This window comes from Alosa alosa, chromosome 19, assembly GCF_017589495.1.
Source record: "Alosa alosa isolate M-15738 ecotype Scorff River chromosome 19, AALO_Geno_1.1, whole genome shotgun sequence".
Lineage (NCBI taxonomy): Eukaryota > Metazoa > Chordata > Actinopteri > Clupeiformes > Clupeidae > Alosa > Alosa alosa.
In genome coordinates, this window is record NC_063207.1 from 16,196,111 (window position 1) to 16,222,798 (window position 26,688).

At 47.6% G+C, this 26,688-nt stretch overlaps 1 protein-coding gene across 1 annotated transcript; it reads right to left on the minus strand.

Moving 5' to 3' along the window:
• Window positions 1-423: 423 nt before the first annotated feature.
• scfd1 (sec1 family domain containing 1) lies at window positions 424-22,339 on the minus strand. The gene is made up of 25 exons (XM_048228110.1): window positions 22,243-22,339; window positions 21,418-21,488; window positions 20,926-21,014; window positions 20,617-20,707; window positions 20,116-20,238; window positions 19,681-19,768; window positions 19,445-19,534; window positions 18,878-18,933; window positions 17,782-17,867; window positions 16,662-16,761; window positions 14,720-14,859; window positions 14,404-14,494; window positions 13,235-13,308; window positions 12,322-12,403; window positions 12,074-12,170; window positions 10,411-10,481; window positions 6,796-6,875; window positions 6,610-6,672; window positions 6,295-6,370; window positions 6,125-6,178; window positions 2,880-2,932; window positions 2,197-2,230; window positions 1,442-1,507; window positions 1,254-1,322; window positions 424-670 (listed from the first exon to the last, which is right to left on the minus strand). Exons 1-25 carry the CDS (start codon window positions 22,271-22,273, stop codon window positions 647-649), a joined length of 1,899 nt encoding a protein of 632 aa, XP_048084067.1. The 5' UTR covers window positions 22,274-22,339; the 3' UTR covers window positions 424-646.
• Between the last annotated feature and the right edge of the window lie 4,349 nt (window positions 22,340-26,688).

The window sequence follows — 26,688 nt, forward strand, 5'->3', positions numbered from 1 at the left end:
GTGAGTCGGAGAAAGCACAAGTGAGCCACTTACCCATCTCCTGACAGTCCCTTCTCAGGCCTCTCACGCCGATTATAATCTCCATCAGCCGCTGAAATGATCTGACCCAGCAAAATTTCTGGCCCAACTGAATTTGTAATTGAATGGCCCTCTCCTTGGGCCCTAACAACTCAAACCAGAAACTACTGATTAAAGAGATCCTGACAAGACCGGATGTAGAGAGATTTCATCTTAATTCATAAAGCACTTTTATCGAAGGCAAAGTACATGGCATGTGTCCTTCACATTGCTGTAGTCAACCTATAAGGTACCTCAAAGGTGCTTGGTCATGAGTAATCAGATTAAGACGTGATCAATCCATCCATACAATGAGCTGGGAGCTTTTTTTCTGGAGTCTTTGCTAAATGATGACAGACGCAGTGGTTCATCTTTGCATTTAAGTGTTAATCTTTATTTGTTGTGAGAGTTTAGCATCTGAGTAAGACAAACATTATTACAGTATGGTAAACATTATAAAATACATGGAATATGACCAAGAGATCTGAAGAGCTGATCACCGAGGCAGAGAGAGAGAGATCCTGATTGGACTGGATGTAGAGAGGACAAGGAGCTGGAGAGAGGAGGGTCTTCTGATCACAGTTTTCTATCATTTCTGTCCGAGCTGGGAGAGCTGGGGAAGCAATAAAGACCGGTCATGACCACTCACTCTCTCTCTGTCGACCTCTCTTTCTCAGACACACACACACATACACACACACACACACTATTGAGAGAATAAACACAGATTGGGTGAAATTTATAAATTGTGGAATTTATAATAGATATTCTCTGATTAAGATGGTTCACGTATTATCCATTCATAAGCAAGTCCAGGATCAACTCCAAGTCCAAGTGATCTCTTAGCTCAGATGAACAAGCTTGACTGTGAGCATGAACACTTTGTTGGGATTCAAAACAAAGATGTCCCATGTTCAGTTTTACTCTAAAGACTCTGTGTCCCTGTTAGCAGCTTCTAGAGGGAATGGTAATAACAATGTCCTAAAACAATCAGCCATGTCCACACACACACACACACACACACACACACACACACACACACACACACACACACACACACACACACACACACACACACACACACACACACACACACACACACACACACACACACACACACACACACACACACACACACATCCCAGTGGGATTCCTAAACCAATCGTGTGAATTAAGATCAGTTGAGGTAGCCGTACCTGTTTGAGGAATTGCCCGGCGTTGAAGAGCTCACTGCAGCCATAGAAGATTCGCTTGCCCTGTCTGGCCTACAAACACACAGATAAACACACATGTAAGCCATTTGATCGCATGCCAGCTCAATCAGGTTATTACAGTATGAACATGTATTTGGGTCTCTGGGACTTGACCACCAGCAGGGACTTACCTTTGTGTAGTCAACAAGATTTTGATACTCAATGTAATTGCCACCGCCAACCACAAAGACAATAGCCTGGAACGACAATGTGACATTTGATTGGCATGATACAGTGACAGACATTCCAAAGTACTCAAATGATTATCACAATATCAAATCAAATCACCACAATGAAAGCGCAACAAAGCACTTGAGGGACATTAAAGAAAAGAAGTCTTCTGTTTTGTGACATTAATTGCATTAATCAATTAAGCCTTCCCAGCACATTAATCAACTAAATAACTAATTACTGTGGAAAATGACACATTGCAGTATTTTCAATAACACCACCTAATTAAACTTAATTAAAATCTTCACAGGTTCTTACGCAGTATGCACCAAGCAGTTATATCCAAGCAGGTCGGTTCTAATCTATATTATCTCAATGCAATCAAGCTCTTGGGTCTGCTTCTGCTCTGATAGACAGGACTAATCTCTACAGGTGTGACTACAGGTGGGGTGGGGGCAGGGGGACTGGAGGGATGTTTGATGTCCCTCTAAGTCTCATGCTAGCTGATCACGGCCACCAGGAAACCTAATCCAGATTAAGCACAGACCCAAGAGGCATCGCCATGGGCATTTGGCTAAGTGGCTTGAGAGGGTTCCCACAGCAACACTCTGTCTGTCTGTCTGTCTGTCTGTCTCTCTCACACACAGACACACACACAGAGACACAGACACACGCACACACACACACTCACACAGACAATCTGAAGTTAACTCACCTCCTGAAATGGGTTCTTGTTTCTTGGAATGGAACTGTATGTGACAGGGACATCAGAGGAAGAGAGGCAGATAAAACAGAGACGGGAAGACAAATGTTCAGTCCAGATACTGAGGATGTGCTTGTGCCTTGGACACAGCACAGTACAAGCACAATTCATCATTTGTTGTGTGATTGACCATATGATTGACATATCATCAAGATTAGAATAATCAAGATTAAAACAAAAAAAAAGGCTTGACATATTTCACTTCTAGATTATATGACAGTTTCAACTTTTCCATGATATTCTCATTTCTTCAGATGCATCTGTATGTAAATCGCTTTGGATAAAAGCGTCTGCTAAATGAATACATGTAAATGTAATGTAATGTGTGAATGTGAACTAATGGGTAGTCTATCCATAACTATGTGTGTGTGTGTGTGTGTGTGTGTGTGTGTGTGTGTGTGTGTGTGTGTGTGTGTGTCTCATTTCTTCAGATGCATCTGTATGTACTGTAAGTCGCTTTGGATAAAAGCGTCTGCTAAATGAATACATGTAAATGTAATGTAATGTGTGAATGTGAACTAATGGGTAGTCCATCCGTAACTATGTGTGTGTGTGTGTGTGTGTGTGTGTGTGTGTGTGTGTGTGTGTGTGTGTGTGTGTGTGTGTGTGTGTGTGTGTGTGTGTCCAGCTCCTACCTCTCGCTGCCCCTCAGCATCTTGGGGTCGAAGTATCGGTAGTCGTCTGTCTCCTGGGAAGCACAAGTGAGAGAGGTGAGGAGTCTAGTCTGCTCTGCGCCTGAAGAGAGACGCCTAACCCAGATTCCATACGCTTCCATACTGCTCCATCCCATCTGTCCTGCACCACTTCATCTGTCTGCATTAAAAGGCCAGCTCCTGGTCCCAACTCTCCCTGCCTCTCTCTCTCCATCAAACACAGCCCAGCTCACAGGCCCAAGACTTCAACACACATGGACTTACTTCGGTTTTCATGGTGTATGTGTGTATTACCAGTCTCTCTCTGTGTGTGTGTGTGTGTGTGTGTGTGTCCATAGATGTCAATGTGTACAGAGTAGACAGGTGATGAAACACACATGCACACCTCAGTCCTCGAGGGCCCTTTCCTGCGTTTGGAGCTCTGTTTTCGGCCAGTCCGAGCAGACATGGTTCATGGGGTGGAGGCCTGACGTGGGGGTGGGGATGGGAGGGTGGGGGGTCGGGGGAGGACATATGAAGTCTGAAGTAGGGGTTTGACCCACAGGCTTCATCATCGTCTGTCCTCCCTCCTTACCCATTTATCACAACTCATTCAAAAACCTCCACCCCATCTCTCTCTCTCTCTCTCTCTCTCTCGTGGGCTGAGCACACATACTTCAGCGGCAGCTCGCTGAAAGAGGAGCTCCCGCTGCACTCCACCAGTGCAGGGGAGAGAGGGAGAGAACGCAGGATGCCCAGAATATTTGTGCTATCGGCTTTCGGCCGGCTATGAGCGCCAGGGCTGTGCATTTGTGCTGCGCTTCAGTGAAGAGAGAAGATGAGAAGAGAAGGGTGGATAGAGAAAGAGCACAAGGGGAGAGAGAGAGAAAGAGAGAGAGAGAGAGAGAGAAAGAAAGTGAAAGAAGAAAAGAAAGAAAGAGAGAGAGAGAGAGAGAGAGAGAGAGAGAGAGAGAGAGAGAGAGAGAGAGAGAGAGAAGAGTTTGGGAAGAGCAGAAATTGTTCTCTCGCACAAAAAAGCTAGATATATGACACCTGAGATGGAGAGTTGTGGGTATGGAGAGAGAGAGAGAGAGAGAGAGAGAGAGAGAGAGAGAGAGAGAGAGAGAGAGAGAGAGAGAGAGAGAGTGTGTGTGTGTGTGCGTGTGTGAGCAAGAAAGAGGGTCTGCTGAATCTGGTCTGAGCTAAACCGGCCCGCCTAACAACAGTAGCATTGTGCGTCCCACTGTAACTCCAGTAGCTGAGAAAATGATAATATTGTTTATGTCCATTTCAGCTTTCGGCGGCTGTGGGAGGCGAGGAGAAGAGGCTTAGCTTTCAGCCAGAGAAACCAGACCCTGAGTCCGCTCAGACACACAGGCGAGAGAGAGAGAGAGAGAGAGAGAGAGAGAGAGAGAGAGAGAGAGAGAGAGAGAGTAAGCAAGAAAGAAAGAACAAACAGAAAGAACGAAGCAGAGAAGCAGAGCTGCTGGGGCAGGAGGGAGGGGGGAGTGGGGGTTGAGTGGAGGACTCCTGTTGACCACCAGCAGCAGTGAAGAAGGGTCCAGCTGCTCTGGCCCCCAGTCGCTCCTCTCGTCTCCTTTTCTCTCCTCTTTCAGCTCTGTAGCCTCGTTCAGTTTACCCAGGTGGGTCCCACTGAGAACCCCCCCACCACCACACACACACACACACGAGGCCCCCAGAAAAGTAACACACGATCAGTCAGTCATAAAGACATACTTCAGACGTATGCAAAGCAGCCACATGCACAGCAGGGCAACATGCATGCCTGACGTGCACTCATTGGAAAACACAAAGACAGTTTTGCTTAGAACACTGTGGTAGCTTAGTTTTGGTTCATTCCGAGGGAAAAACTACTCCCAATCCCGGTTTATTAGTACTGCCGTTTTTTGGCACAATGATCCCAGCAGAAATTTGCTCACTGTTACTATGACACTGCTGTCACCATGACAACTAAAAGTCCCTTCTATTTTCTTCAGCAGCTAGGGAGCAATGTGTTACAGAACAAGCAGAACTTGTCCAGAAGGGGACTGGAATAATGAAATGACTTAACCATAAATCTCTTTCAGAGAAGTAACAAAGAGGTCTGGGAAAGAGTTCAGGTCTCATGTCCTTCAAACAGGCACACATGCAAACACACACACACACACACACACACACCTGAATGAGCTCAGGGCAGGTCTGCTGGAGAGTTTGCACCTTCTCCCAGCCTGATATGGGCTAGCAGGAAGGCCAGGCATACCTGGTGTGTGTCTGAGTGTGGAGGCAGGGTAGGATTGGAGATACTGGGAGAGATCCAGTGGCTGTTTGTTTGTGTGTGTGTGTGTGTGTGTCCTAGTGTGTGTGTGTGTGAGATCAGGTGCTGTGGGTGGTGCCTTCATCTCCTGCAAAGGTCATCTCTCCTTACACAGGCATGAGACTCTCTCCACACACACACACACACACACACACACACACACACACACACACACACACACACACACACACACACACACACACACACACACACACACACTCTCTCTCTCTCTCTCTCTCTCTCTCTGTGCGGATGAGGAGGATGCTGCTCGGTGGCGGGCGGGCAGGAGTTGGGAGGGCGGCGCCGTGCCGCTGCCAAACCGTCCTTAATGCGATAAAAGCCTTTGATCCGCGCTGCCATTCGGAAATATTTCAGAATTAAGCTGTGAGGACTCGTGCGGCTTGCATAAGTCCGCCGGTCAGCGGAAAAGAACAGAGAGTTACTCTCGCCCCTTTGGTGGGAAAGGCGCTCAGCTGACCAGCAGTTCAAGTGAGCAAGGAAGCGAGCGCATGAAAAAAGAAGAAGAAAGAAGGAGAGATAGAGAGCGAGAGAGAGAGAGAAAGATAGAATAAGAGAAGAAAAACAGATCTTTCCCTTCTGGACCCTCGTGTGTCAGACTAGAGCAGACTGTCCTCTCTGAAGTCCACCACACAAACATTGGTCAGCGGGAGGTGGACTCACAGAGCTTGATATGACACAGCACACGGGCCCCAGAGACCAGTGCTCCCACTGGATGGACAGTTAGTGGACACAACATCCCACCAGAGATGTGACAGAGGACAGGAATCATGGGTGGGTGGATGGATGAATGGTTGGATGGACAGACAGATGAATAGATGAATGGACAGATTTACAGATAGATGGATGGATGGATGGATGGATGGATGGATGGATAGATAGATGAATGTATGGAGGGAGAGAGAGATGCACTCACCGGGTTAGACTTAATTTCCATGAGGTTGTCCAGGATTCGAGTGACCGGAAGATTCTGCAAAAACACAAAATGATCATTACCAAGACATCAAGTGAACAATGACTTCCTTGGCCTAGTCTGCCCTGAGACTGGGCGCTTTGAGGAGAGGAACGCAGAGAGGGAGGACTCACATGCTGCTTCAGCACCAGGTTCTTCACTCCCTCCATGACAAACTGGGAGCCTGTGTTCATCACACGAGAGAAGAGACTGCACACATAGAGAGAGAGAAAGTAAGAGATAGAGGGGGAGTGAGAGAGATTTAAAAAATATTAAGAAAGATTACACACATTAATATGAACAGGCTTTAGATGCATGTGGACACATATTACCATCTTTGTAAAACCTAAAGATGATCACCGGTTGTAGAGTTGGAGCAAACTGAGTGCAGAGCAAAAGAGAGAGAGAGGGGTAGAGAGGGAGGAGAGAAGGCTCTTTAATGATCTCACCCCATGGGCTTCACTCCACTGTTCCCATAGTTAGCTGGAGCGGCAGCCATCTTGGTGAAAGCTCTGGAATGAAAACAATCAAGATTCAGCCTCGCACAAACAACCAGCTATGTTCATATACTGATGAGAGCAAAGTGGGACTGTGTGTGTGTGTGTGTGTACAAATGTGAGGGCACACAAACTTACTTCCACTGCTTGATATAGTTGAGAGGCGAGAGGTCACAGCCAGCGTCCAGCAGGGCCTTCTTGTACTGCTCCACGTCCGCCTGTAGGGGGAGCAACAGCAGCAACAGTTCCTCAATCACTTGTCTGTCTCCCAGCTCTGCATCCCCCTCTCTCTCTCTCTCTCTCTCTCTCTCTCTCTCTCTCTCTCTCTCTTCCTCATTTGAGATCTGAGCACATTTGAAGGGGATTTAGCGTTTTCAGTGTTCTCATTACAGTCTCCCAGCGTACAGCGCTGATATTGTATCCCGGAGGCAACAGAGACCAACACACAGCATCCTTCAGTAGAACATCTAGCCAACGCACCGCTCACCAGAGTCTGATCAGCGGCCCAACTAACCAGCGCTGCTGGAGACACAGGGGCACGGTGACCTCATGGGCCAAAGGTCATGAGGGGGGGGATGCAGCAGGGATGTGAGAGGGAACCATCATGTCCAACGTGTGTGTGTGTGTGTGTGTGTGTGTGTGTGTGTGTGTGTGTGTGTGTGTGTGTGTGTGTGTGTGTGTTTGAGTTTGAGTGGGTATGCACACATATGTGTGTGAGAGTGTGTGTCTGTGAGTGTGTGTGAGTGTGTGTGTGTGTGTGTATATATATGTGTATAAGTTTGAGTGGGTGTGCACACATGTGTTTTTGAGTGTGTGTGTGTGTGTGTGTGTGTGTGTATGTGTATGAGTGGGTGTGCACACACGTGTGTGTGTGAGAGTGTGTGTGTCTGTGAGTGTGTGTGTATGTATGTGTATTAGTTTGTGTGTGTGTGTGTGTGTGTGTGTGTATGTATATCTATGAGTTTGAGTGGGTGCGCACGTGTGTGTGTGTGTGTGTGTGTGTATGTGTATGAGTTTGAGTGGGTGTGCACACACGTGTGTGTGAGAGTGTGTGTGTCTGTGAGTGTGTGTGTGTGTATGTGTATGAGTTTGAGTGGGTGTGCACACACGTGTGTCTGAGTGTGTGTGTGTGTGTATGTATGTGTATGAGTTTGAGTGGGTGCGCACGTGTGTGTGTGTGTGTGTGTGTATGAGTTTGAGTGGGTGTGCACACACGTGTGTGTGAGTGTGTGTGTGTGTGTGTGTGTGTGTGAGTGTGTGTGTATGTATGTATGTATGTGTATTAGTTTGAGTGGGTGTGCACACATGTGTGTTTGAGTGTGTGTGTGTGTATGTGTATGAGTTTGAGTGGGTGTGCACACACTTGTGTGAGTGTGTGTGTGTGTATGTATGTGTATGAGTTTGAGTGGGTGCTGCGTGTGTGTGTGTGTGTGTGTGTGTTGTGGGGAGGCACCCGGAGGAGAGAGGAAGAACGGTTTAGACGGGGCTCCTTTAGGTAAAGCCGCGTTTATGAAAAACAAACAGGGGCCTGGCTTGAGGGGAGGGGGGATAGGGGGAGGGCGCCGGGAGCAGAGCTGGGATCAGCGCTGATCGAAACAACCTAGAGCTCAAGCGAACAACCCGACAAGCCTGAGGAGAAAGGGGGATGAAGCAGCGTCTGAGAGATATGAAAAAGAGAAAGGGCAGCAGGGGGTGGGGTGGGGGTTTGAGCCTCCTGGGCCACGGTGCAGATCCCCTGCTTCATCAGGGATGATGATGATGGCAGACAGAGAAGAACAGGCTGTGGCCACCGGCCAACCACCAACCAGGATTGGTGTGTGTGTGTGTGTGTGTGTGTGTGTGTGTGTGTGTGTGTGTGTGTGTGTGTGTGTTTACTTCTGGGTATTTAGTGCCAGATAAGTCACAGATAAGTGCAAACATTAAGTGCATCCGCAGGTGAACACCTACAGACTGTGTAAATAATGTGTTGACATTAGATGAAAGAATGTGTGCTTATGCAAAAGGGACGCAAAAGTGTTTGTACTGTGTGTGTGTGCTGTGCAGACAGGATGTCTGCTATTTACGACTGAACTTAGGCTCATCTGGTGCAACCAAGATGAGTTTGATAGAAGAGGTTGAGTAGGAATGCAGAAATGACAAAAGTGTTTAAGTCAGAGCTAGTGTCCTTCAATGTGAAGACAATGGCACTTTCAAATGACCAGTGTCTGAGCGTGTGTGTGTGTGTGCATGTGAGCGTCTCTCATCCTAGGATGGTATTTGTGTACGTAATGTATGCGTGCCTAGGGCATGCATATGATTGTGTTTGGTGTGTGAGTGGATGTGAGTGAGAGGAATTGTCAGAGTTTACTGGTGTGTGTATGCATGCATATAAGTTTGAGTGGGTGTGCACGCACGCACGTGTGTGTGTGTGTGTGTGTGTGTGTGTGTGTGTGTGTGTGTGAGTGAGTTAATGTATGTGTATAAGTTTGAGTGGGTGTGCACACGTGTGTGTGTGTGTGTGTGTGTGTGTGTGTGTGTGTGTGTGTGGAGCCCAAATCTCCTGCGCTCTTTGGCGTTTGGATGCAGATGTGACCGCGTGTTCAACCTGGACGCATTCTTGTGGGCACCTACGTGAGCGGTGTGTGAGCGCACGTGAGCCAATGTGCCGGCCATGGCTCAGCCCATCACTCCCTACCGACCGCAGCGCACACACCGCAACTGCCTGCCTATACAGCGCGTCGCACACACCACCTACGCCTTAGCTGCCTTGCCCGCCTGCGCCGCGCCTGCGCGCGCACACCTGCAGCACCGCGCACACCCCCACCCACACCCACACCCCACACCGCGAAGTACTGGAAACACATGTAACCTGCCTTTACACCGCACCCGCGCGCGCGCACACAAACATGCTGGAAACCTGAAACTGCGCATTACCGCTGCGCGCCACAACTTTTTTCTTGAAGGCTCCACACACACACATATTACATCACACATATATACACACATCCATACATTAAAAAACACGCCAAAACGGAGGGGGGGGCCCTTGGCTTCAACAGAGCGGCATTATTGCAGCTACACGAGTAATAATGCTTGGCCAGGCCTTCAAAGGCCAGCGGCGCTCCTGAAATCTGCGCTGCATGTGTCCCACCGAACAATGAGGCTTTTGACTGCTGTCCGAGATGCCATTGCTCCCCATGTTATGCGCACGACTCCGAGCTGCTTTATGTAACTAGCTTTCTCTCTCTCTCTCTGCCAAAGTGAGGGCTCGCAGATGCCTGCGCTGCTGTCGCTTCCTGGAGCTGTCCTAAGGGGCCGGTGCCCCAGTGTTTGACACCGTTGATCACGTCCAGTTAAGTGTGTGTGTTTGTGGCTCTGATGACTGTATACGTGGTGCTTCCTGGACCTCTCCTGAAGGGGTGATGCCCCAATATGTAGTGTTTAAATCCACTGATCATTTTAAGTAAATTTGAACGTAGGTCTGATGTCTGTTTGTACGCGTGTAACTGCTTACCTAATATACTGATAAACAGTGGGCCACCCAATGTGAAGTCAATACCCACATTTGTCACGGTTATGTGGGGTCCACAACACCAAAAGAGTTTGACTGACTTGAGAGAGCTTTGCCTTTAGATGCTATGCATGCTAGAACACCTTTATGAAGTCTAATGAAGCAGTGTCTGCACCAAATGTGAGCTGGTGTGTGTGTGTGTGTGTGTAATGTTTGAGATATTTGGCGTTAAAGTATGTATGTGTGAATGAGAGATCTCTCACCTCTGATGGGGGCATCTGTGCGGTGATGTAGAAGATCAGGAAGAGCCTCATTTTATCCTCTGGCGTTCCCGCTGTGAACCAAACACAACACACACACACACACAGCACCACACACACACACACACACACACACACACACACACACACACACACACACACCACCAACTACCATTTCCGATAGACACACGGGTTACCCAACATGCAGGAGAAGCAGACATTACTCATAGAGCCACTGAAGCAGCTTCTGGGCTGCAGCCCCTCTGCACTGCAACAGGGCCCCTCGCTTAACTCCTACAGGACCATCCATAAGCATCTGTGACAGATCACACATACCCGCCCCCAGCAGCTAGAAAACCTCTCTCCACTGAATCCCCCCGTCACCAAGCCCTATGGCAGGTCTGATGGTAAAAGGACCTGTTGAAGGACCCCCAGACCCAGCCACGGGTCTGCTAAGCCTCCACATAAGCTATGCTGTGGGCTCAGGGTCTCCACAGCCTGAGGGGGTTCCTCTATGGCCGGGCCCCAACCATGGCCTATTTCGGGGGAGGAATGTGAGGTGCAGCGTCCAGAATGGGCTCAGTCGGCCCACTCAAGACTCCAAAAAATGAACGGCCCTCGGCTGCCCGGTCGACAGTCCGTGTCATCACCTGGGCCACTTCAGAAGCTAATGGAAAACAGACCTGCAGGTTTAAAATGCTATTACAGCTATCTTGATGAATTACCCACTAATATGCCTGCAAAAAAAAACTCATGACCTTGACAACTATGATATTGGAACGCAGTAGACTGAAAAAGTGCAACACACTGTTTAAAACAGCTAGTTTCGGTCTGGTCTGTTAAGGCTAGCGCTTCTTTGAAGAATTTCACAATGATCTATGTAACCAAACATTGTATGCCTGGCCAGGTAAGTAGGCACTGAGTGATGAAGCATCACAGCAGGCCAGGACGATGTTTATCAATAGATCATGATCAGCAATAACACCCCAGTGGACGTGTTGGTACAGGACGTCTGCTACGCTCAGCCAGCGGGGACAGGAGGAGCTCTTGTTGTTCGATGAAGGTGGGGAAAGTGTCCGCAACCCTTTGGCCATTGAGTCGCACCCACCCATCTCTCCAGGGATCTTTTGGACGCTGCTGAAAGCAGGCACTGTTCAAGGAGAGACACACACGCTTCTCCGCAGCCAGACTTCTCCCTCGCTTCTTCTCTTCTCTCTCTCTCTCTTTCTCTCCCTCTCTCTCTCATCCCTCCATTCTTCTCCCCCGCTGGCAGCGCTCCCCCCATTCTCTCTTCCATCGGAGCAGCAGAGATCGGACCGCATCTCCGCAGGGACCGCTTGTCCTGCGCCGGCTAAGTGGCCGCGGTGAGCTCACCCGGCCCCGGGGCAAGACAGGAACACGCTGATCTCCCTCTTGAGGTTTGGGTTAGGGGAGCCGTGCCCAGCTGTCACCGTTTTGGGAGCTGAAGCCCCAGCCACACTGCATGGCCTTCCCCCTTTTGTTCATTCAAAAAAACATTTGATGGAGTCTTGCTTGTGTGTCTCTGTGTGTGTGCATCTGCACAAGAGTGTAAGCACACGCATTCATGTGTATCTGTGTAGGTGTTCATGCGTAGTTGTGTGTGAGCGAGTGTGTTTTCATGACCTTTGACCTGAGGCTCACTTACCATCAGGGTCACTGATGATGTCCAACAGGGACTTGTCCAATGTCGATTTGCTCATCAGCTTCTCCTCGTACTCAAAGTAAACGTCCAGTTTACGCGACTGAGGAAAACATACCCAAACACAACATAAGCCCACAATGCTTGTATTTGTCTCTGTGTGTGTGTGTGTGTGTGTATGTGTGTGTGTGTGTGTGTGTGTGTGTGTGAGAGAGAGAGTGTGAGTGTGTGTGAGTGTATATATGTGTGTTTACCTTGATGTGGTCAAGTACTGCTGTGGCAACGTTGGTGTGCAGGTCGATTAACCTCTTCTTCTCCAGGAGCTCTGGGAGAGAACTGTGTGAACACACACACACACATATTCAACATGCCAGAGAAGAGACCACACGCACACAACCCAAACCACCAGGACACATGTGAGCCCCCACAGAGCATCTTCAGACAGCTCTAGCACATGACACAAAGCCTCTCTTCAGGGACCATTATGACTACAGACAGAACACATGTGATGGAGGAGAACGCATGTCAACACCTCTGCAGGTCTGGACCAGTACTTGGGTGCTGTGTGTGTGTGTGTGTGTGTGTGTGTGTGTGTGTGTGTGTGTGTGTGTGTGTGTGTGTGTGTGAGAGAGACAGAGAGGGTCCAGAAATGACCAGGAGGAACTGGATCTGACCGGTCCAGCCTAATGCAAGCAAACCCTTCCCCAGCAGAACCAGAGAGAAGCTCAGGCTCACGTGAACTTATCTTTCCATCTCTGTCTCACCTCATCCACTGCAGGGCTGATCATTCCGGAAAATTCCAGATGATTTTTGGGTTTATGTTTAAAATGTGTTTACATGTCAAGAGCAGACCAAGAGGAGTAGTGTTGTCCAACTGGGGCCTAATATGGAGACACATTCTACAGCTCTGTCACCTCTGAACAAACAACAACTTTGCGGCCAAGGACATTTTGTGAAGGGAGGAGTGTACACACACACACATACAGGCTGCTCAAGGAGCGAGCCAGTGAGGTGAAGTCAGCTATTTCTGGACTAGGGCTGATAGACTACCTCTGACCCCAGGCAGTTATTAATGCCGTCTGTGTGTGTGTGTGTGTGTAGGTGTGTGTGTGTGTGTGTGTGTGTTACTCATCCGTCATCAGTAAACACACTACAAGCTGCCCTCACCTGACGGCGGAGGTGAGTTTGGCCGTGTTGTCCGAGAGCATGCTGATGGCCCCCTCGTCCTCTCCTTCCAGCCCCTGTGGTCAAGCCAAGGCAGACAAGACGCTTATTCAATACACAAAGAATTGAACAACAGCATCCAGCAAACACAACTACCTTACCTCACTAAATTCAACAGCTTATACAAATCTTAAAAGGTGCTGTCGGTGATTTTACGTCCAAGACACTATTTGTCAACAAAGTGGCTCGGAGTGAGCAATATTCAAGCAATATTCCGGCCAATCCACACCACGCTTCAGGAGGACAGAACAAGGATAAAAGGTAGGGTGCAATTTCATTGGCTGTTGCGCATTTACAACCTTTCGCCAGAATCACACATTGTGCCTTTAAGTCTGTTGGCCTCCTCCAGATGAGTAGGGACCGTTTTTGCTGTGAAGTCATTAGTGAGCGGCGGAGAGCAGCGCCGCCTGGCCTTCACACACTCCAGTCCTCCCCTCTTTCCCAGAAGCCCCGACTAACGAGCAGGGCCAGTCCTGAGTCCTGGTGGCAGAGTCAAAGAGCCCTGATGAAGATGGCCGGCCTGCTGAGACGCCAGTGGACGCCCGCCAGACACACGTCTGCCCCAAGGCTGATGACAGTCTCCTCTTTTTCTTCTCTCCTCATTTTTCCCCCTTCTCCTCCTTTCTCCTCCTTTCTCTTGGCCAGACCCTTGGCTGCACATACTGTATGGGCCTGTGTCTCATTGTTCATTTAATCATGATTGAAATTACAATTGCCATTGCCCGCGAGGAAGACACGTCAATGCCTTGTGCAGTGATCGACGGAGGCAGTGTCTCTTTGAGAAGCAGCTTGAATGTAACAACCAGAGACTTTGTCTCTCTAAAATAAACACCACACAGCAAGAGCTCTTTCAGGGGATGGATGTTGGCAGAGGTGATGATAGGTGGCCCCAATTAAAATTATGGGCAAAGTCTTAAGTCTAAATAAAGCCAATTTAATAACTATAAATAAATACATTTAATAGCGTGAGCTATTAAATCACAGCACACAATAGCCTTTGTTCAAGCACAGGGCACTTTGCTCATTGCCTAACTTTGTACTCTGCCGGTCAATTAAATTAGGGCCCATATGGTGTCGTGTTTACGTGGAGTGGGAAAGGGGGCAGGCCTCACCATGATGCTCTTGAGCCTCTTGACCTCATCCTCCTGGGCCCGGTACGTGTCCAGCTCCTCCTGTACCGACTCCGCAACCTCCGGGAATGGACTACAAGCGCACGCGCACAAAAACACACACACACACACACAAACAAATTTTAGATGAGTGAACATAGACAAGACACATTTGAGAATCTCAAAACAAGCATGCCAAACATGCATACATGCAAGTAGAATGATAAAACAAATATTGTCTGTTGTGTGTGTGTGTGTGTGTGTGTGTGTGTGTGTGTGTGTGTGTGTGTGTGTGTGTGTGTGTGTGTGTTGAGCTCACCTGCCCTTGTGTTTCTGCCAGAACTTGTCTGCGGACGTGAGGTCGTAACACCTCTTGTTCTTCTTTTTGGGTCGGGCCCCGGCGGGGGATGCCTCTGTGCTCGACGCCTCTTCAATGTTCACTCTGTTCAGGTGGAAGTCCTGACACACACACACACACACACACACACACACACACACACACACACACACACACACACCACGCACACACTCATTTTAACACAAAGAGAGAAGTATGGACATGCACACATATTCACAAACCAGTCCTAATCAATAACCAGGAACAGGATGCTGACAAAACCATGGATGTGTAAGGAGCACCCACATTTTTAACTGAACAATATATCACAATAATATATAGTATATAATATACTTGAAGTCTCCGCTTAATGTTCATATACTCAGAACAATACAATCAGAGGAGAAGCTGACTGAAAGACACCAACTCCCTGTCTGTCTGTCTCTCTCTCACACACACACACACGCACGCACACACGCACGCACACACACACGGGCACGCACTGTGGGCTGAGACGTATGAAGCCTTTCTGTGTGTAGAGCGGGTGTTGATCTAGGATCTCTCTAACTCTGCCTATGTTTATTTCCAACGGAGTAGAGGAAGATGGAAATCAGATATTGTATATTTCAAAAACACTTTCACGCAGCAATTACAGAGCCAAGCCCACAACCATGACCTCATGCTATAGTAAACATAATATGCAACGCTGTCTGTCAAACTAGCCTATTTCCATCTGCAGCGCAAACAACCTATACAAATAATATCGTTGATTTCAATCATTGACGGGCAGTGCTTACCGCATACTTCCCGTAACTGAAACAGGAAGGTCCATGTGTGCGTGTGTTTATAATAAACTAAGTAGCTAATAGTGTGTGTGTGTGTGTGTGATTAGTGTATGTGTGTGTGTGTGATTAGTGTATGTGTGTGAGTGTGTTTTTTAGCATCTGGCTGAGCTCAGTGTGGACATTGTAACCCTAATACCTCAACCGTGGTGCACAGCACAAAACGCTTCTCCGCACATTCCCCTGGGGCTGTGCTTTTCCGCTCTCCCCTTACAGCATATTAAAATAGAAGAGAGAGAGAGAGAGAGAGAGAGAGAGAGAGAGAGAGAGAGAGAGGGAGGAAGAGAGAGAGGCCATAATAACGCGCATTGTCACACACCGCTGTTCCGGCCCCTGGCGAAAACAAAAGGCCTATTGGTGTTGCCCGGGCCATGGCGTCCCTTCAAGCCATCGCCACGGAGACACACAAGACACACGACTCGGCGTGCCCGACCGCAGAAGTGTCCTGTGTGATGCGAACGGACCGGCCTGTACCGGACAGGAGTGGCCCCGTAGAGGCGGCTCTTTCTGGGAATTTTCCACCGCTGGGGTCCGTGTGGATGTGATCCTCCACTTCCCCTTGGGAAGGAGGAGAACGCCTGCCAACGCAGTCCAACAAGGGGACACCAGGGAGGGAGGAAGAGAGGGAGAGAGAGAGAGAGACAGAGAGATAGAGAGAGAGAGAGAGAGAGAGAGCGAGAGAGAAAGAGTGTGAGAGAGCTATAGAGACAGATAGAGGGAGAGAGCAAGAGATATATATATATATAAATATATATATTTAGAGAGAGAGAGAGAGAGAGAGAGAGAGAGAGAGAGAGAGAGAGAGAGAGAGAGAGAGAGATAGAGAGAGAGAGAGAGAGAGCAGAGAGAGAGAGAGAGAGAAAGAGAGAGAAAGAGAGCAATAGAGAGAGAGTGCCTCCTGCTATCCCAGCTCTCATCTACCCCTACTGTTGACTATCTCCACTCTCTTTGTGTCTCCTCTCGCTCCTTTTCTCCTTGTACTCCCATCCGCTCACTCTGACCACCCTTCCCTCCCTCCATCTCTCTCCTTCATCCTGTCTTAACTCGTCTCCTTCTGCTCCTCTCCTGTCCAGTCTCCTTACCAGGACGTCGTGGATGAGGGCTTGGTAGGTCCATGTGTGATGGAGTGGGGTGGCCAGATCCAGGTTACGGTCCACCAGGACGAACAAGGGCCTCTGGAAACTGAGAGGATGACAGAGAAGAAGAGAGAGAGAGAGAGAGAGAGAGAGAGAGAGAGAGAGAGAGAGAGGGGGGGGGGCAGAAAGGAGAGATGAAAAAAAAGATACAAAGCAGGGATGAAATGTGTAGGGTGATTGATTAGACTGGGATTTCCACCCACATACACACACACCTACACACACGGATCTTTTCCCCCTCCCCAACACTCTCCTCCCTACAGAGCAGAGGCACAGCCCGCTCTTTGTCCTCTGCCGGATTCTTCATCTCTCTCTCTCTCTTTTTTCCACCTCCCTGTCCCTACCCCTACCCCAACCACCCCCCCGGCCCGTCTCATAAACGCGGCTCTGGTGAGCTTATGACATAACACTGAGAAGGCACTGGCAGAGCTCTGAAGCGCCCAGCTTTGCTTAGCAGCAAGTGCCGTTATTGGAAATGAATTTATATAACCGTATACGTGGCTTTTTAAAAAGTTGATTTTTCTTGGCCAGGCGACAGTGAGAGTCGACTAAAAACATTGGATGCTGCAGACAGCGGGGGGCTTGACAGCGCGGAGGTGGGTGGCCATGCAAATGGGCTCAGGAATAATATTGTGCTTCAGTTTGAAGTAATGTTCACGCTGATTGCTGATGACTGCAATCTAACATGGCCTTCCAAGAGCACCAACTCATACTGTGCTCTCGACTCCAGTGGAGAGTATTGAGTCTCCATATAATAAGTGTGTGCACAGTATGTGTCTGTGTGTGTGTGTGTGTGGATATAAAAGTGCGTCTGTCATGTGAGTGTCTAAATGTATGCATATGAGATTATGTGGAGTGTGAGTACTTTGAGTGCTCTGCGCTCTAAGTGTGTGTGTGTGTGTATCTATCTAAAAGAGTGTCTGTCATGTGAGTGTCTGAATGTATGCATATGAGATTATGTGGAGTATAAGTACTTGAGTAGTCTGATCTCTACGTGAGTGAGAGTGTGTGTGTGTGTGTGTGTGTGTGTGTGTGTGTGTGTGTGTGTGTGTGTTGACTGTGGTACCTGAACTGGCCGGAGCCCATGTTGTCTCCGGTGAACAGGCTGTTTCTGGCATCTCGCAGATTCTCCCGCAGCTTCTTATCCAGTTTCTGCAACCCACATAAACCACACAAGCTGGATTAGTGTGTGTGTGTGTGTGTGTGTGTGTGTGTGTGTGTGTGTGTGTGTGTGTTGATTTAATGGGTGTATGTGACAGGAGTGTGTCTCTATGCATAAAAGATGGACAAGTGACTTGACAGTGTGAGTGTGTGTGTATGCAGGAGGGAGGACGAGGCAGAGTTAGAGAGTGCTATGGCTGTTGGATCTGCCTTGTGCAGCATTAACACCTGAGCTGAGAGGTTGGAGCAGGGGCAACCTGGGACTGCAGCTACACAGCTAAGCCCCCAAGACCCCATGAACAAAGAACCATGTGTGTTAGCAGGTGTGTGAGTAAATCAATGTGTGAGTGATAGAGTGAGTGTGTGTGTGTGTGCTTGTGTGTGTGTGTGTGTGTGTACGTGTATATGACAATTCAAATGGCAGGATCTATTACACTGGATTAACTGGCACCCAAGGCCCATTGCATTCCACTACACATGAGGTATCAGAGAGAGAATGTCCCTCCAGTATCAAAGCGTGTGTGTGTGTGTGTGTGTTATCATATTACCCAACCTCTTTTCCCTGGGCCGCAGTAGGGAAGCACCCCACCCCCCTGCATGCATAGCACTGAGACACAAAGACCCTTCTGACAGACGGCAGAGAGAACCGGAGAGGAGACGGGAGGAGAGGAGCAAATAGATGGGGGGGGAGAGAGAGAGAGAGAGAGAGAGAGAGAGAGAGAGAGAGAGAGAGAGAGAGAGAGAGAGAGAGAGAGAGAGAGAGAGAGAGAGAGAGAGAGAGAGAGAGAGAGAGAGAGAGAGAGAGAGAGAGATACATAGCCATGGGATACAGAGAGAAAGAAGAAATGATGAGGAGGGAGACCATGAAGAGAAAATGAGGAGGACAGGAATGAGGAGAGGGCATAAAGAAGAGACGGAGAGCAGAGACGGAGGAACAATGGAGGAAGAAACGAGTGGGGGAGGATATGAAGCCAAAGGAAGGGAGACAAGTGCTAACTCACCACAGCTACCATTTCAGCTGCATTTCCTCGTGGGCATCGGATGATAGGCACCGCACCTTCAGACATCACACAGACAGACAGACAGACAGACAGACAGACAGACAGACAGACAGGCAGACACACACACACACACAACGTTAACATTCACACACTGCTTTGAAAGCGGGGCCAAAACACACAGCTGCAAAATGCATCAGGCCAGTAGGGATTTACACTGGGCCGTTAGCTGCGGGATCGAATGAGTGCGGCTGTTTAGGTTGAGGCCTGAGATGAGCATCGGTGGCTGCCGTTCCCAGAGCACAGCCCGAGAGCCCGCCAGAGGAGCCCTGCATGGCACGGCTCAGCTCTGCCAATCACAACCATGAGCTCATGCTGCCCACTGCTGGAGCCCTGCGGTAGCTGCTCTGATGTGGGCACACACAGGAGCAGAGCCCTCCGCGCACTCACAACCCACACATTCCAGCGAGAGAGAGAGTGTGTGCATGAGAGAGAGAGAGTGTGCAGGAGACAGAGAGAGTGTGTGTATGTGTGCATGAGACAGAGAAAAAGAGAGATTTAGATACTCACCTAGTGTCACAAAAAAGCAGAAGAGACTGTCCACTATTGTGTCCATTATGATCTCCATGTCTGTGTCCATTATGTCAGGCTTGTTAATTGCTGAGAGAGAGTGGACAATCAATAAATTGATAAAATAAAAGATTTTGTACAGAAACCCCCCCCCTCAAAAACACCCTCTCCTTCATAAACAACAGTGTGGCCAGACGGGATTCACATATCAGATATACAGTAAAAGCACAACTCACCATGATAGGAGATGGACTCCTTGTTCTGATTGCACAGGATAAACATGTCATCTTCCAGGGTGATGAAGTTTAAATACTGATCAAATACCTACATGAAAACAAGACACTAGTCAGATGTCTCCACAGGCACATTACTCCGATCAAAAAAATAAACCCAACTTGCATTACTAATAAACTGTGCTTTGCTGTTGAATCCTGCACCATTTTGTATTATCATTTGTATTAAGGCTTGGTTTTCCATTGGCTGCTGTAGGAAGTCCCTAACCAATAGCACTAGGATTTAAACATCTTTTCCTGTGTTTAGCTGACCAGACAATACTGAGAAATGTAATGTCCAAGAAAGGACCAAGAAGAGATAAGTGAAATCAGATGACAAGGGGCGAGCACGAAGACCATGAAGCGGAAATGCCCAGAGTAGTGATCTGGTTGGCTGACCTTGGTTATCTGGGTGACGGCGTTTGCGGACAGGGCAGCACTGGCTATGTCCTCCAGCTTACTCCGGGAGATGGCCGAGATGAAGTTCAGGTAGTAGGCCTCATAGAGCTGATTCCGTAGGTCCTGTGGGAAACCATTTACATGTGGATCAGGGGAACTCAGATTATCTGCTGGTGCTTTTAGTCTCTCACTCATCAGTGACATTCTTCACTCGGAGTCATTTACTTGATTTTGATTACATTACATTAAAATCAGGAAAAAAATTCTCTCTCTACACACACACACACACACACACACACACACACACACACACACACACTGATGGCCTGTCCAGAACTCACAGTGAATGGGGCCTACTACCAACTTCTGCCTTGAGATCACAGTATCATTGCAGCTTTTTCATTTATTGACATGTCCTGCCTGAAAGTCATATGCACTGGTCTCACAGTCTTGTTGGACACTGGCCAGCAGGGATGTCAGGTGGTGCCTGAACAAACTTACTTGGCATATCCTGTCAATGTTCTCCTCTGTGGGCATGACGAAGTAGACGGCAGGAACATCTGGGATTGGGTCACGATCTGAGTGCAGCAGCCTTTGACACCAAAAGCATATCATCAATGCAAGCACATACTGCTGATACAAATGTTATAAAATCCCAGACACATGAACTATTAAATAATCTCTCCAATTTCAGATTACATAAATTCTCTCCACTCAAATTGTGTGGCTACGAAATATAATTCAAAGCGTAGTTTCTGTATGAAAGGTGTATTAAAGTGCAGTGTTGTGGTGGTTGGTCGGAAGCCTCACAGGTGTAGGGTTACTCCCATGTCTCTCAGCTCTTTCACAGACAGCAACGGAGAGATGATGTCTTGCCCAAAGCGGTCGTAGACCAAAACCTGATGGAATTAAACAGCAAATAGTGAACCAGAAGTATCGTATTATTTTGAGGGCTGCTTCTAAACAGGGTACTTTCGTTTTGCCTCAGAGTTATTTCAAGCCCACCACATACAGTAGGCCTAGGCCTACTGCTAAACAATAATTCCAGACAGGAAATTTTACTGGACAAGGAACTTTCAACTATCATTGTGTTTTTTATATCATGTATTCATCATGCAAAACTAAGAAAACCTTATTAGTTAATAGGGCCGCTCCTGAACAGAGTAGCCTTCTTTAGTTTTACAACCTTCCTGCCAGCCTTGTTCAAATCGCCTCATGGTAGTCCACATAATACCAATCCATAACGAGACATACATATTGGACTGCTAAGTGGACAGGGATGTTTTATATCCGGTACTTTACCTTCCATACTGGTTCGGAGGCAGTGTTTTTCAGGAGAGGGGCGTTTAGGTTTAGCATCCGCTTTAAGGCAGCTGTAAAGAAAGATACCCTATGTTATGAGGGAGAGCACCTTCGCAGAGATGAATGTTGCTTACGATAAGAAGGATGGGCTGAGCCGCTCAGACACAATGGTCTCACAAAGGTAGGCAACTGTTATCTCCGTTTCGATCAAAATGAAGCATCGACAGCCTTCGCGTCAGACATCACAAGGGTTGGATAGTCGATCGCCAACTCGTCAAACAGTTTTGAAAGACTTGTTTTATCAGCCATCACCTGTCAACCTCTTGATATTGTTTGAAGTGACATTGCAAGAAAACTTGGGAACATGATGCTCACTCGATGCTAGGTGTACAAATCTGTATTGCGGACCAATACTAGTAACTATTATTCATGAAGTTTAGATATGTTTTTATATGATATGATGACAATATTCACCGGACGTTTTCTAGCTAAGTTACAGGCACCAACAACATGACAGAATATTATGATTAAAATGTGAAGGTCGCCAAAGCTAAAAGCGTTGTATTCTCCCACTTTCTTTTACTTGACATCAAATTAACAGACCGAATAAGACATATCTTGAAATTATGATGTAATGAAGCTAGAGCTAGCATGGTTAGCTGCGCCGGTTCTATCGTTTTTACTGTCTTTGTCAGCTATCCCTTAACTTACTGTATTTAATGACAGAAAAACAAGACAATTATCTAATTATACACAAATATGAATTATGTCCCACGGCAATAGATACAATATTTCTTTAGAAAAATGTGTAAATCGCCAACAGACCTGTCTGTTTCTCCCGTACGGAGGCAGCCATCTTTACTGTTTATGCAGTGACGAGGCGCAGGATGACGTGGCGTAGTTCATCAGGAAAAACCACCACTGCCACCTGCTGTTAAACATGATCAAATAGCACAGAGTCTGTTCCAAGAGCATGCCGTTTTATGCTCATTAGTCAGAAAGGCACTAAAATATAGGCTACCGACAACAAAATCTTTACCTGTAGACAATGTTTCTCAAGATGTCTACTTTGCACTATTTAAAGCGAAATTCAAATTCTATATAAAAAAAACAAAACAATTTTAACAAACCTGATATGCAGATATCTGTAATGTAGTCGTCCTAAAAATAAAAATAACATTTCAGATATCCACAATGGCCTCCCCATCCACAGTTGTCATTTCAGACGACCACAACCCTGTCATTTTTCTAAGGATAGATTCACTTTGGTCATTTATGTACACACGCTTTCAGTTTCAGATATCTATTGGTGCTTCACTCCCCTCCCTGAAGGACATTTACACCACCCACCTCACCCGCAAAGCGACCAAAATTGTGAGTGATGCAAGTCACCCCGCTCACAATCTGTTTGATCTACTGCCCTCTGGGAAGAGGTACAGAAGCCTGCGCTCCCGCACTACCAGACTCACCAACAGCTTCATCAAGCTGTAAGGATGCTGAACTCTCTCCCTCCTCTCCCCCCTCCACCCTCAGCTACATAACATCCTGGACATTGGACCCACAATGGCCGCCTGCACTACTCCACTTGCACACTTGTACACTTTGCAACTTGTTATTGTTGTCCTGAAAACACAACACTTCTGCTGCTCTTACATAACTTGCACCACTATGCCACTTTCTTTCTTACTTAGGTCAAACAGAACTACCCCAGCCTTTTATTGGCCTGACTTTGCACTAGTATTTTATTGACTGTCTATGCACAATTTCAACCAAATTTTGCTGCTCTTATTTTTCATTATATGTGCCCTCTTATTTACTTATTTACTTACTTTTTTGTTTACTTGAATGTTATGTTTGTCTGTGGACTTAAATTGGTAAAATATGTCTTGTCTTCACCGTGGGATAGTGAGAAACGTAATTTCGATCTCTTTGTATGTCTGGAACATGTGAAGAAATTGACAATAAAGCTGACTTTGACTTTGACTTTTGACAATTGTGTAAGTTCCTTAGATCCCTAGCAGGAATCTTCCCTGAGATCCCTAGCGGGCATACAATTAGTTCCCTCCCAGTTTGGAGGTTTACAGCCAGTAGTAGGCTATGTGTATAAAATTCTCCCTGCATGCAGTTATTTTAGAACATCCAGCCCACCTCAAGACCTGTTTACCACCCTCACTGGACCCCTTCCAATTTGCTTATACTGTCAGACCAGGAGTACAGAGGATGCCATCTCTACGGCACTTCACTCTGCCCTGTCCCACCTTGACAATAGCAACACCTATTTAAGAATGCTGTTCATTGACTTCAGCTCAGCATTCAACACCATCATCCCCTCCAAACTGATCACCAAACTCAGTGAACTGGGCATCAATACCTCCCTCTGTAACTGGATTCTGGGCTTCCTAACCAACAGACCTCAGTCTGTTAGGTTAGATAACCACACCTCCTCAACCATCACCCTGAACACCGGCGTTCCACAGGGATGTGTGCTGAGCCCTCTCCTCTACTTCCTTTTCACCTACGACTGCACACCTGTACATGGCTCTAACATCATTGTTAAGTTTGCAGATGACACTACGGTGATTGGTCTCATCAGCAACAACGATGAGACGGCCTACAGGGAGGAGGTCCAGCACCCTGTCCCTGTCCCTAAGAAGCCACACCCTAGTGAGCTGAATGACTACAGACCTGTCGCTCTTACATCACATGTGATGAAAACAATGGAGCGACTGGTCTTAGGTATGCTCAGACCCCATGCACTAGACCCGTTACAGTTTGCATACCAGGAGAAAGTGGGCGTGGACGATGCCATCACTTATCTTCTACACAGGACACATTCTCACCTAGACAAGGGGAAAAGTGCTGTGAGAATCATGTTCTTTGATTTCTCAAGTGCTTTTAACACCATCCAACCCCTCAGACTGGGAGACAAGCTCTTGCAGATGGGTGTGGATGCTCACCTGGTAACCTGGATTACAGATTACCTGACCGAGCGACCACAGTTTGTCAGACTGAAGAACTGTCTCTCTGACACTGTGATCAGCAGCACCGGAGCGCCACAGGGAACTGGGCTCTCCCCAGTCCTGTTCACCCTGTACACATCTGACTTCTGCTACAACACCGAGTCATGCCACATGCAGAAGTTTTCTGATGATACTGCAATTGTGGGGTGTATCAGGAATGGGCAGGAGGAGGAGTACAGGAACCTGGTGGAGGACTTTGTGCAATGGTGCAAACTCAATCATCTTCAACTCAACACTTCAAAGACCAAGGAGATGGTGGTGGACTTCCGCAGGTCTAAGCCCACTCCGCTACCAGTCCCCATTATTGGGGTCAATGTGGAGGTGGCAAGCACCTACAAGTATCTGGGTCTCCACCTGGACAATAAACTGGACTGGTCAGCCAACACTGATGCACTCTACAAGAAAGGGCAGAGCAGGCTGTACTTCCTGAGGAGGCTGCGGTCCTTCAATGTGTGCAGCAAGCTCCTCAGGATGTTCTACCAGTCTGTTGTTGCCAGCGTCCTCTTCTATGCAGTGGTATGCTGGGGAGGAAGCACAAAGAAGAAGGATCAAAGGGCAAATTGACGGGCTGGTAAGGAAAGCTGGCTCTGTAGTGGGAGCTGAACTGGAGTGCATCACTTCAATATCTGACAAAAGGACCCTGAACAAACTGATCAACATCTTGGACAATAAATGTCACCCACTCCACAGCACTATTGTTAAGCAGAAGAGCCTGATCAGCTGGAGACTTTGCTCACTGTCTTGCACAACAGACAGACTGTGGAAGTCATTTGTCCCCAGGGCCATTGAACTGTTCAATGCTTCACTTAAAGGAAGAGGAGAGATAGACTTCTCTGCATAGTCTGCCTCTTCACCCCCTCCATGTTTGGATACTGTCTGTCCACTAGCCACTTTTTACCACTGTCTTTCTGCCTCACTGTTTGCGTGCTATATTAGCACATTAGCACATATGCATAACCCCTCCCTCCATGCCACAGCCGAACTGTGGCCACACTACATTTTCTTAAAATAGTTATATAAATAGATATATAGATATATAGACTTATTCTTGCTTGCACTGTTGGACTTACTCATTTGCACTATCACCATGACCACTATCACCATTGCACTATCACCGTGACACTCACTCACAGATCACCTTAACTTACCTTACTATGCACAGAGAATCACAGGCTCAGTCCCTGCCTCAGTTATTGCAAGCGCCTCTTGATTGATTAATCACCACTATGTGGATACTGCTTTTAGAATTGATTTAGATTAAGTGTTAGTTAGTATAATTTGTATTTTAGTATATTCTTTATCTTCTACTGTCCTTACTGTATAGCTTAGTTGTGTTCTTATATACTTTTAATTACTTTTTCTGCTGTTAGTGAATGTGTGTGTGTTGTCTGTATGCTACTGAGACCTTGAATTTCAATTGATCAATAAAGTATCTATCTCTTCCTAACATTGTGGTGCACTGATAACAACCTGGCTCTCAACACCAAGAAGACCAAAGAACTCATTGTGGACTTCAAGAAGTCTAAAGCTGGCACACACACACCCATTCTCATCAACAGGACTAAAGTGGAGCGTGTCACCAGCTTCAAGTTTCTGGGTGTCCACATCTCTGAGGACCTCTCTTGAACCCTCAACACATCTACCCTGATCAAAAAGGCTTACCAGCGTCTCTTCTTTCTGAGGAGTCTAAAGAAGGTCCATCTGTCTCCTCAGATCCTGGTGAACTTCTACCGCTGCACCATCGAGAGCATCCTCACCAACTGTGTCACAGTTTGGTATGGCAACTGCTCTGCCCATGACCGGAAAGCACTGCAGAGGGTGGTGAAAATTGCCCAACGCATCACTGGTTCCTCACTCCCCTCCATTGAGGCCATCCAGGGCAAGCGGTGCTTGCGTAAGGTGCGCAGCATCATAAAAGACTGTTCTCAACCCAACCACAGACTGTTCACCTTACTTCCCTCAGGGAGGCGTTACAGGTCTCTCCGCACCCGAACCAGCAGGTTCAGAGGAAGCTTCTTTCCTGCTGCTGTCACCCTACTAAACTCTAGCTCTGCATCCCGGTGACATCCAACAAACTAAGCCCCCATCACCCCCCGCCCTGCCTGATGCCTCCTTGCCTGTGGCTGTTGAGGTGTCCATGACCATGGCAGCCTTGACAGGGACAACAAGGAGGCGGACATCCCCCAGCCCACCCCCATCCACAACTGCACTACCCTATCCCATCCATAGTGTCTATTTATTTACAAATGTA